The sequence below is a fragment of the Echinops telfairi genome, unplaced genomic scaffold, assembly GCF_000313985.2.
Source record: "Echinops telfairi isolate 266 unplaced genomic scaffold, ASM31398v2 ScPeMD7_5868;HRSCAF=6743_1, whole genome shotgun sequence".
NCBI lineage: Eukaryota > Metazoa > Chordata > Mammalia > Afrosoricida > Tenrecidae > Echinops > Echinops telfairi.
Genome location: NW_022109768.1, coordinates 3236628 through 3247892, shown reverse-complemented (window position 1 = coordinate 3247892; position 11265 = coordinate 3236628). Strand labels below are relative to the sequence as shown.

Genomic DNA, 11265 nt, shown 5'->3' with positions numbered 1-11265 from the left:
ACCAGCCACTGGTGTGGGGGTCTGCTGTCAGGCTGCCAACTCCATCACAGGCTTTTTTGAAAAAATTCAAGATGGCTGAGCCATCGCGCCCCTCTTCTACCACTTTTCCTTAACTCTGCCTCCCTGTCGGTATGCAATCCACTTGTCTGCCCTCTCCTCCGAAGCTCAGAGGGGGCGGTTACATTTAATACAGTGTGTCAATATTCTGTTTGTTCCCTTTCCAGTCCTCTAGTGTCCTTGAACCCCCCCTCCCCCCCATCGTCTCACCTTTGATTTTAAGAAATTATCAGCCTTTTGGCTCTTACGCTGATGTTTTTTAAAGGGTACTTATCTTGAAGGTGACATCCTGTACTGTGTGCTACTCTACTCTTTCTTGAAAGTTGATCTCAGAAGAGAGGTCTGGCACTAGATTTTGAGGTATGAGAGCGATAGTCTGCTGTTTCCATTTGTTCAGTTTTTGTTTTTAATTTTTAAAGTAAGGATTTGAGTTCTGCACCCTGTTTTTCTCCCATTCTATCCGGGACCAGTTATTGTGACCGCAGGCAGAGCGACTGCTGGTTGTTGGGTGCTGCATAGTTCTTCTGGTCTTAGGGTAGACGAGGCTGTGACTTATCAACCCGCTTCTTTGTACTTTTGGCCACCTTCTTACTGTTCTGCTCTTGATGACTGGAGACCCATGGTTGTGTCTCAGATGGTGACCTGTAAGCTTTTAAGACCCCAGCTGCTCCTTACTCCACTAGGACGCAGACCGTGATTCTTGTCAACTCTGCTAACTGATTGTTATCTCGTGAGACTGTGCTCCTGAGCCTTCAAACCATGCTGGAAGGGGTTTCATTCTATTTGAGGAGTATCCATATTTATGTCTTCAATGAATATATGTACCTACGCTCACATTTTATTTATATGTAACTGGAGAAACACATCTGTACTTATCTGCATTCCAGTTTATCTATACCCATTGGGTTAGGCTGGCTTGTCTAGAGAAACAAAACCAATGGCATTCACATATGTATAGGATAGGGCTTTATATCAAGAAGTAATTTCATATCAAGAAGGTGCCCCAGCTCAGCCCAGCTCAAGTTCATAGGTCCGATGCTAGTGGGGGCCTCTTCAGACTGACATCGCAATAGGCCAGTGATGCTAAAAGGGGAAGCGGGAAGCAGGATGACCACAGGGCAGAGGGGGCAGAGTTGCTCTGTGGAGACACGGTAGGGCCCAGATGGCTCTCAGGGTCAGGTGGCCCACATGGAGCCGTCCCTGGAAGCAGGCCAGAGTTCCAGTGAAATCGAAGCGAAGGTGAAGTGCTGGAGAGGCAGGAGAAGTTCCCAGGGTCTCTCCCCTGAAAAGGCCAACCCCCTCTGCCCCCGAAGGCATCATCAGACTGTGACTTGATTGGCAGGGTGAACTCCACCCCTATAGGTCCACAGGGGTCAAGTTAACATAAAATCTGGCCAACACACCCATCCATATGTACATAAACAAACAATATTACCTAAGTTATGAAGCACTGCTTTTTTGTACTTAAGCTCCAAGGAAGGGAGCATTAACATGGTCTGATTGCCCCTCACCCCTCACCCCTCACCTGCTTAGCCTAGGCGCTCTTCTGTGCCATCTAGTAGCACAATTTGGTCCAGTGGGAAATCGCCTGAATGGAAGGCAGGCTGATGACCATGGTCCCCTTTCTTTTGGTCAGAGAGCACCATGCTTCTGGAGCCGCACGTCCCGGTGGATGGGGTCAATTGAGAAGTCGGGGTTGGCTCCATGAGAGCTCCATGACTGAAGCAGGGAAGAACGAGGCTTACCTGCAAGAACATTCGACGTGCAGGGCAAAAAGACTGTAAATCCATACTATTGCTTGTTCATCCCTCCCTCCATCCATTCATTCTTTCAATCTATGCTTTTTGAGCCCAGCTGTGTAGTCTTGCATGGTGGTATGCTCAGATTCGTGGTTGCTTATCTGTTTCAGCATTGCTGAAGGTATCAGGGAATTCAATTTCACCCCCATTTATTTTATTTCATTTTATTTTTCAAGTAAGTCATTTTATTGGGGGCTCTTACAGCCCTTATAACAATCCATACATCAGTTGTATCAAACATTTGTACATGTTGCCATCCTCATTTTCAAAACATTTTCTTTCTACTTGAGCCCTTGGTATCAGCTCCTCTTTCCCCCTCCATCTCACCCTACCGGCCCCTTGATAAATTATAAATTATTATTTTCATATCTTAAATCATCCGCTGTCTCCTTTCACCAGTTTCTGTTGTTCATACCCCTCGGGGTAGGGGGACACCCCCATTTATATGTCATCTGCCTGCTATTTTCTGGGAACTCTTTGTGTGTTATGCTACAGAAAGCATTTCTCAAGAACCTAAATTATAGTATGCTATCAGATTTCAAGAGGAGTCCTAGTGGTGGGCGTAGCGGTTAAGTATTGGACTGCTAACAGCAACCTCAGCAGTTTGAAACCACTAGCCACTCTTCGAGAGACAGACAGGCTTTTCTATGTCTGTAAAGAATTACATTATCAGAAATTCACAGGGGCAGTTTAACCCTGTTCTATAGGGTCACTATGAGTCTGCATTAGCTTGATGGCAGTGAGTTTGATCAAATTCTATCGGTTAATTTGAACCCTTTGTATTTGTAGGTTGAATCATTGGACAATGTCACGCACTTTATGGACACTGTGGACCTTGGGGGCCATAATCAGCCTTGGCAAAGAAGAGTCCCCTGACCAGATGTCCCTGTCTTGTGACCCCATGGGTGTCTGCACTGGTTCCTCCAGATCTTTAAGCTCCATCCCCTCAGGGCTCACAGCAGCGGTGAAAAGTCTTGACCTGTCCAACAACAAGATCGCGTACATCGGCAACACTGACCTGCAGACGTGTGTGAGCCTCAAAGTGCTTGTCCTGAAGTCCAGTGGGATTCATAGGATAGATAAAGATGCCTTCTCTTCCCTCGGAAATCTCGTCCATTTGGATTTATCCTATAATTACTTACCTAATTTATCATCCTCCTGGTTCAGACCCCTTTCTTCCTTACAATACCTAAATTTATTGGGAAATCATTACAAAGAGCTTGGAGAAGCGCCTCTTTTCTCCCAATCTACCCATTTGCAGGTCCTGAGAGTCGGAAGCATTTACACCACTAAAATTCAGAAAAAGGATTTTGTTGGATTAACTTTTCTGGAGGAACTTGAGATTGATGCTTCCAATCTCCAGAGTTATGAGCCCAAAAGTTTGACATCTATTTCGAACATAAGCCACCTGATCTTCCATCTGAAGCAGCCTCTTTTTTTACCGGCGATTTATGTAGACCTCTTAAATTCCGTGGAGTATTTTGAACTGAGACAGACTGATCTGTATTCCTTCCATTGTCCAGAACTACCTGTTGGTGAAACCAACTCATCTATCAAAAAGATCACCTTTAGGAGTGTGGGAATCTCTGATCGAAGTTTTAATGACATTGTGAGACTGTTGGATTATGCCTCTGAATTGTTAGAATTGGAGTTTGATGAGTGTACCCTTAATGGGGTTGGTGATTTTGATCCATCTGTTATCAGGATATTGAAAGGCCCCAATAAAGTGGAAACAGTGGTATTCCGGAGGTTGCATATCCCCCAATTTTACTTATTTCACGATTTGAGTACCATCTACACGTTTGCTGGAGCTGTTAAACGAATCACAATAGAAAGCAGCAGAGTGTTCCTGGTTCCGTGTTCCTTTTCCCAGCACTTAAAATCTTTAGAATACTTGGACCTTAGTGAAAACTTGATGGTTGAGGAATACTTGAGGAATTCCGCTTGTGAGGGTGCCTGGCCCTCACTCCAAACCTTAATTTTAAGGCAGAATCATCTGACATCACTAGAAAAAACGGGAGACGCTTTGCTTGCTTTGAAAAACCTGACTAGCCTTGATATCAGTAAAAATGGGTTTCAAACTATGCCTAAAGCTTGTCGATGGCCAGAAAAGATGAAGTATTTGAACTTATCCAGCGTCCGATTACAATGGCTAACCCGTTGTATCCCCGAGACACTGGAAATTTTAGATGTTAGCAATAACAATCTCAATTCGTTCCATTTTACTTTTCCACAGCTCAGAGAACTCTATATTTCCCAAAATAAGTTGCTGACGCTACCGGATTCCATTCTCCTACCTGTGTTACTGGTACTGAGAATCACCAGGAACACAATAACTAGCTTCTCTAAGGAGCAACTTGTTTCTTTTCAAAAACTGAGGACACTGGAGGTGGGTGAGAACAAGTTCATTTGCTCCTGTGAATTCCTGTCTTTCACACAGGGGCAGCCAGCACTGACCCAGGTCCTGGATGGTTGGCCAGAAAACTACCTGTGTGACTCGCCGTCTCATGTGAGGGGCCAGCGAGTTCAGGACGCGCATCTCTCCGTGGCTGAGTGCCACAGGACAGCCGTGGTGTCTGCTGTGTGCTGTGCCCTCCTTCTGTTCAGCCTGCTCATTGGGGCACTGTGCCGCCGTTTCCATGGGCTGTGGTACATGAAAATGACGTGGGCCTGGCTCCAGGCCAAAAGGAAGCCCAGGAAGGCACCCAACAGGGAGATCTGTTATGACGCCTTTGTTTCTTACAGTGAAAGGGACTCCCAGTGGGTGGAGAACCTTATGGTCCAGGAGCTGGAGAATTTCAACCCCCCCTTCAAGCTGTGCCTTCATAAGCGGGACTTTGTCCCTGGCAAGTGGATTGTGGACAACATCATAGACTCCATTGAAAAGAGTCACAAAGCTGTCTTTGTGCTGTCTGAAAACTTTGTGAAAAGTGAGTGGTGCAAGTATGAACTGGACTTCTCCCACTTCCGTCTCTTTGATGAGAACAATGATGCTGCCATTCTCATCCTTCTGGAGCCCATTGAGAAAAAAGCCATTCCCCAGCGGTTCTGTAAACTGCGCAAGATCATGAACACCAAGACCTACCTGGAGTGGCCCGCTGACGAAGCCCAGCAGCCGGGGTTTTGGTTAAATTTGAGAGCTGCAATAAAATCCTAATTTCATGCCTTCAAGGATAGTTCGGGTCCATTTCTGGTCTTTTCAGCACCCTTTGTAACTAGCTTCATTCTAACATCGTTACAGAAAAACCATGCGGATGGATACTGACCCCTGAGGACTTCCTAAAAGTACTAAAACTGGTAACGTTTTTTGTGGAGTGCTGTCTTATAAAAATTGCTACCAGATTGAAAATGGCTTTGAGATTTTTTTTTATTCTGTAAAATGATCATGATCAATAAATCCATCATTGATTGGACTTATCTGTATTGGTTGGATTATTTGTGAGGAAATATAAAGTGAGCTGAGGATTTTAAATAAGTGAGAGCCAAATCAGGAGGAGCCAGCTTCCTGGAAAGAGACTTCACGTCGTCTACCTGATGTTAGATGCCATTAATTCGGTTCCAACCCCTAGCAACCTTGTGCACAACAGAAGGAAACCCTGCCTGATCCTGTCTGCACAGAAAGTACATTCTCTCCCACTCTCAGCTGACACCACCACCTGGGTGGTGAAAGAAGAGCAAGAAAACAGAACCTTGGGCTCACTCAGCCAACATGGTTGCTTGTGGGCTGCCAATCCCCACAATCGAATGGGTCCAAGGGGTGGCTGTGTAATTGAGGGGTAAAATCAAAGAGACTTCAGACAAGATCAGGCATGCAAGTGCTCACTTCCAGGACCGCGGTCACTTCAGGAGCAAGGTCGGCGCAGAGAATGTATTTTCAACCAAATTTTATATACACTCTAGGGGCGTGCAAGTTCCCCTAATTACAGGTAACCACATACATAACAAGTGGGCTGTACCCTAACTCTAAAGGTTAACCTAACACCAGTGCATGAGCAGGTAAGGGGGAGTGGCTGTCTTCAGAGCCTAGAAAGCAATAGCACATATCTGCTATAGATAAAGCTGCTGACTACATAGCAATCAGCCATGTGCTTGTAAGAGGTAACTTTAAGGTAGCACTATTATGGGAGGATATGGTGGGGAACAGTATTAATTATGAGAATGTGCTTGGGATTCACTTCAACTCACTAGAGTGAAGGCCTCCCTCCACCCCAGAAACCCAGCCTGCCAAGCTTACTATATGGGAATAAAGGATTCACCCATATACACTCTCTTCTCGTTCTCTGCTCCCCACAGTTGCTATTCCTACAAAAAGGTGCTATGTGTTCCTATCAATGTTTACTGGGCAGGCCCTTTTGGGGGGCTGAGGGGGCGGGGCAGGTGTATAACCTAGATCTGCCCCTTGGTTATTTGCTTGGTTTCTCCAGCCACCGTTCTTGAGAGAAGGTATACAACACAAAATAGTCAATGTCTTTCCATTGGAAAAGAAAATTATTACATACAATTCTCAGTTTAGGAACGTTTGAAAGAACACTCACACCCATGACTCTGCTCTTCCTTCAGTCTTTAACTACCAGTTCAGTTTCAGTTAGTCTTACCTGGCTCTCAGTGCCTGCCAGCTAGCCAGACTCCCCTGCATCCTGCTTTTTCTGCCCTCTTGGCAAAGCCAGAGACTTTCATTCTTGTGTGCCCTTCTGGATATTTTTAAAAGCAAACGGGAGCTATATAGAGATCTAAACCAATGGGGTCACCATGGATCAGAACCAACATACAAGTAATCTACCTGGGCGTTCCTCATAATGACTCAGAAAGTTGTTTAATTCATGATTGAAAACGATAATCGCTGCATGCGTCAATGCAATCAAACACATTAGAAATAAATGTCACGTTCCTGGTTGAAAGCTGTTGACTAATTCTGCGCATCTTTCTTCGCAAACTGGGAACCACGTCTCAAATGAAGTAGACTCCCTCGGCTCTCTGCTCAGTGCTAAGCTCGAGCAGGGGTGTGTGGTCACGGGCTCAGAGTTAGAGACTTAGATTGGGAGATGTGTAACCAGGGCCAAGGCACTTGACCTCACCCAAATGCCTTCCTTAAATGGAGATAACCACAGCTACTGTGTGTATGAAATGCAGTGACGTAAGGAGCCCGTGCAGGTGCCTTGGTGGTGGTGTAGGTACACACTGGGCTGCCATTCACAAGGTCCGTGGTTCAAAACCACTCATCGGGAGAGAAAGATGGGGTTCACTACTCCCATAGTTTCAGTCTTGGAAACTCCCAGGAGCAGTTCTATCCTGTCCCATAGTGTCACTCACTATGAGTTGGCATCAGTGAGTGAGAACTACATCCCTGAGCACACAGCCCGTGGTCACTATTTGCTGTGGAGGGGCGAGGAAGGAAGGAGTACCGAGCCATTGACTAGGGGGTGTGGAAACCATGGGTGTGCATATTGGTGGGAGAGACACCTGGCTCTTGTGATGATTATGTTCCAAGAAGTGACTCCTTTATATGCTATGGGTTTTCCCTGTGTATAAGCACTAGGCTAACAGGGAATCTTAAGAGCTCTGTTGTTTGCAGGGAAAATACCCCAAAGAAATCACTTTGTTAAGTGCAAAGAAGTAAATTGATTAAGGCTTTGCTCTTTGGAAACTCACACAGATACAATCCTGTATCCACTCTGGAGGATGCTCAGGAAGACACGATTGCTAGTCTAAGGGGAAATAGACACGTGCAAGAGAAGGGCATCAGAGGTTGGGGCACAGAAACCAAAGCCAGAAGTGGATGTTTTGCTTCTCTATGTCCTCTGGTGCGCACCATGCCCAATATGAGAATAGGCTGCCTTGAAGCGATCTACATATTGAGTTGCAAGAATTTAAGCAGCAATAGAGATAGTGTTGTGGTTCATTGAGATTTAAATTCATACGTCCCCAATAGCTCTTCTTTTTCTCTTTGCAAATAGTGGGCATTTTAGGAAGAGGTAAGAACTCTTTTTTTTAATTCAGAGTTTATCCCACCCCCTTGGGATAAGTACTGGTAGTTTATTTTAATGCATATATGCCTATATTACACAGTTGGGATTCTGCTGTAAATATGTCAAACATATGAAGGGATATGTTTGGATCCTTGAGAGGTTTTTGCTGAATAAGCCAGAGTTAAATCTTAGACTACGGACTTTGGATGGGGATGCTGAAGCCCTGGGTCGTGTCAAGATGGAAACTCATCAAGTAGAAACCTTAGTGGAAGTTATCGTCCCAACAACTGTGATGGAGCTTGGAACAGCATTAAACACATTGCCAGCATTCTGACAAGACTATTAGCCAATGTATGGTGTTTTTACTTCTTAAAGAAATTCTTCAAGTATTACACAGTGGATACCTAATATTATGATTAAGTACACAGTGTTGGCTAGTTACCTAATGACCAAAATGAGTCATTTGATTCTGGTTCAGGGGGGCCCCATGTGTGTCAGGGTGGCTCCGTGCTCCATAGGGTTCCTAAGGGCTGGGATCTTTTGGAAATAAGTGACTATCGGGCATGTCTTCTGAGGTGCCTCTGGGTGCATTTGAACCAGTAACGTTTTAGTGAATAGTCAAGTGCTTAATTAACCATTTGTGTCACTAATAATTACAACTAAATGCTACAAAAGCACTTCATCAGTTAATCTGATTATCAGCCAATCTGGGGGTGGGATGTGTAATGTAATAACATGTATTGTAAGCGTGGTTTAGAAGACACACACTTTGTTCAAACACACACTTTATTTGTTTGTTCCATTGTTCAGCTTCTCTTTAATTTCTGCCCATAAAAACAGTGTTTTAAGTAGGACACCAAATTCTTCACTTCTCTAGACTCTTGGAATCACTGCTAAAATTTAAAAAGTGAAAGACTATTACATGTAGACTCAGGGACTCAACCAAGTCCAACATGCAAATGCATTCCTTCTGGGGTCAGCCAGCTGGCCTATTCCAGCCCTAGGGAATAGTTAATGCCTTGAACTATTCCTATCACCACAGGTTGCCAGGCCACCAAATAACGAAGCCAATCCAGCATCTGTCCATACAAAAAATGTGTGCGCTGCCAGCTACCACTCAGTTAAGGAGGATTCTCTATGTAAACGGAAATCACAGACATTTTCATGAATAGCATTTGTAAATATAATAAGCCATGCAATAAACTGGAATTCCTCTTCTTGTTAATTCCTATTAATTCTACGATTTTATGAGTAAATAAAATGACAAGTTTACAATTCAATCCCAAAAGATGAAAAAGAATGAAAGGGAAGGGCCATATGCTGGAAGGAGGAGGAGCAGGTGGGGAGCGACCAACCTGAGAAACCACCGTAAGGGAAAGTACTGTCATGAAGCAAAAACGTAGCTCCACCCTCTCCTGCAGCCAGCTCCTCCCATGAACCCCCTGTACATTCAAAACTGGCACCTCGAAGGGAAGGCACTTGCGTTCCTGGACAGGACCTTTCATCAATCATGCCAGGCAAACAACGCATTGTTTCTCTGGTAGCAATTTCAGAAACCAGGCACCAGGTATTAAACATGCAGCATTTTCTTAAACCGAATCTGTTAAAAAGTGTATAATTTTTTTTTTATTTTCTCAGCTTCATTCTCCTAAAGAATTGTTACTTTGCTACGTACACTACCATTGAAGGCAGCATTTATGATCGTAGTCAGCACCACGTTTGTAAAAGAAGAGTGATGTCCTGCTGTTTGATAAGACACGAGCCCAAACCTGCTCGGGACCCAGGGTAGTGGATGAACACCAGCAGAGGAAGGTGCGGCTGGACCTTTCCACGTGAGTTGGGCTGACTCACCAAGGTCAGCCAGGCCTGGAGATAGAGCTGGTGGCTGCCCTGAGGCCAAGAGGCCCTTTCTCCACTGTCCTACTAAGCTCTGTTCCTTTGAGATGAGGGTGTGCTGTCCGTGCAGGGCGGATGGTAGGGGAAGCAGGGAGCTAGGAAAACTGTTCAGTTTGGGTGACTGTGGCTCAGAAAGCACACACAAAGCAGTACTTGGCAGATTGGGGCATGCCTCTCAGTGCTTGCCTGCTTATGGGGGGCATGCTTTCACCCCATTTAACCCCCAGCCCCAACCAAGGTATATACTATGGTCTTGGGATGGTGTGTTCGATGGCAAAGGCTTTTTAGTCAGCTCTGGATGGGGCCATTCCATCTCACGGCTTTAATGCGATTTGATTTTATTTAGTTGGGGCTCCCTGGTGCCTATAAACATCCTAGTCACTGCCATGAGCTGACTGAGTCTATACGGATTATTTCCTTCCAATTATTCTCATCAAGGTTTAGCCTAAGAAAAGAAGAGGAATAGTAAGGAATTAAAAAATAGCCACAAAGCCCATGGGGGCGGGGGGACCATACTTACTTCAGGAAAGCACACAAGTTGGTATACTCTAAAAATGATCTTCCATACTCCAATTCACATCTGGGCCTTTAAGATGTTCAATTTCAATCTATTTGTTGACCCTCACACCCATCCCATTCACCCACTCCTCACAGCTATCTTTTCATTCCATCGATTGACCTTTAGGAAATCCCAGCACTGAACCTGTAGAGCGGAAAAGCTGGAGGGGGAAGAATGGGATGTATTTATTTTAACTTCCTACCCAGAATGCTCGTAAAGACAGAACAGAAAAGAGACCAATAAAGCATAGTTGTGAAATTGATGGAACGGGAAAACAAAATTCTGTTGCAACTATATAACACTAATGAAAGTCCAGGCTGAGAATGTATCCCCAGAAAATTTTGAATACACACACACACACACACACACACACACATACACATACACACATACATATCTACATACCCTCTGTCATCCAGTCAATTCCAATTCATATTGACCCTACAGGGTAGACCTGTCCCTGTGGTTTTTGAGCACTAACTCTTTACAGGAATAGGAAGCCCCATCTTTCTCTTCAAAGAGGCTGGAAGTTTTGAATTTCTAACCTTGTAATTAGCAGTCTGATGCTTAATCACTGTGTTACCAGGGATTGATCTATCAGTTTATCAATACACACATGCGCACATGCACAAACATATATCTCTTCTGTTTTAAAAAAGGATACGGGTTAGTGATCATCCTCTTCAAATCCACCTTCTCTTTGCAGTAAGGGCAAGTCTGTTTTTTACCAACAATACACCAGCCTCGGATGCAGAATTCATGAAAGCTTAAGCATTATGTTAGGGAAGCTTCTAGATATGAAAGGGCAATAGCTGACTCCTGATGACAGATGGAAATGATACCAATTTCAGTCTCCTCCCTGCAACTGTTCCGTAAGGGGATGTCCAATTGCCTACAGATGGGCTTTGGGTCTCCACTCTATACTCCCCCTCATTCACTATGGTAAGATTTTTTTGTTCTGATGATGCCTGATACCTGATCCCTTCGA

The 11265-nt window shown here is 44.6% G+C and overlaps 2 protein-coding genes across 5 annotated transcripts in view; one reads left to right on the top strand and one right to left on the bottom strand.

Annotated features, from left to right (window-relative positions):
- Positions 1–5269, top strand: part of TLR2 (toll like receptor 2) — an 8524-nt gene extending 3255 nt beyond the window's left edge. Inside the window, exons 2-3 of one of the 3 annotated variants that reach the window (XM_045295815.1) lie at positions 1694–1837; positions 2646–5269. In XM_045295815.1, the coding sequence (XP_045151750.1) occupies positions 1694–1837; positions 2646–5013 (2512 nt within the window). In that variant the 3' untranslated portion in view covers positions 5014–5269. Of the gene's footprint in view, positions 1–1670; positions 1838–2645 lie in introns of those variants that run through there. The other 2 variants (XM_004708715.2, XM_045295816.1) reach the window with 2 other exon arrangements.
- Positions 5270–8617: 3348 nt separating this feature from the next.
- The window catches only part of RNF175 (ring finger protein 175), a 47667-nt gene continuing 45019 nt past the window's right edge, over positions 8618–11265 (bottom strand). The window contains exons 6-7 of one of the 2 annotated variants that reach the window (XM_004708716.2): positions 10942–11043; positions 8618–8932 (exon numbers count right to left, since the gene is read on the bottom strand). In XM_004708716.2, coding sequence (XP_004708773.1) covers positions 8812–8932; positions 10942–11043 — 223 coding nt within the window. In that variant the 3' untranslated portion in view covers positions 8618–8811. The remainder of the gene's footprint in view (positions 8933–10941; positions 11044–11265) is intronic. The other variant, XM_045295817.1, reaches the window with a different exon arrangement.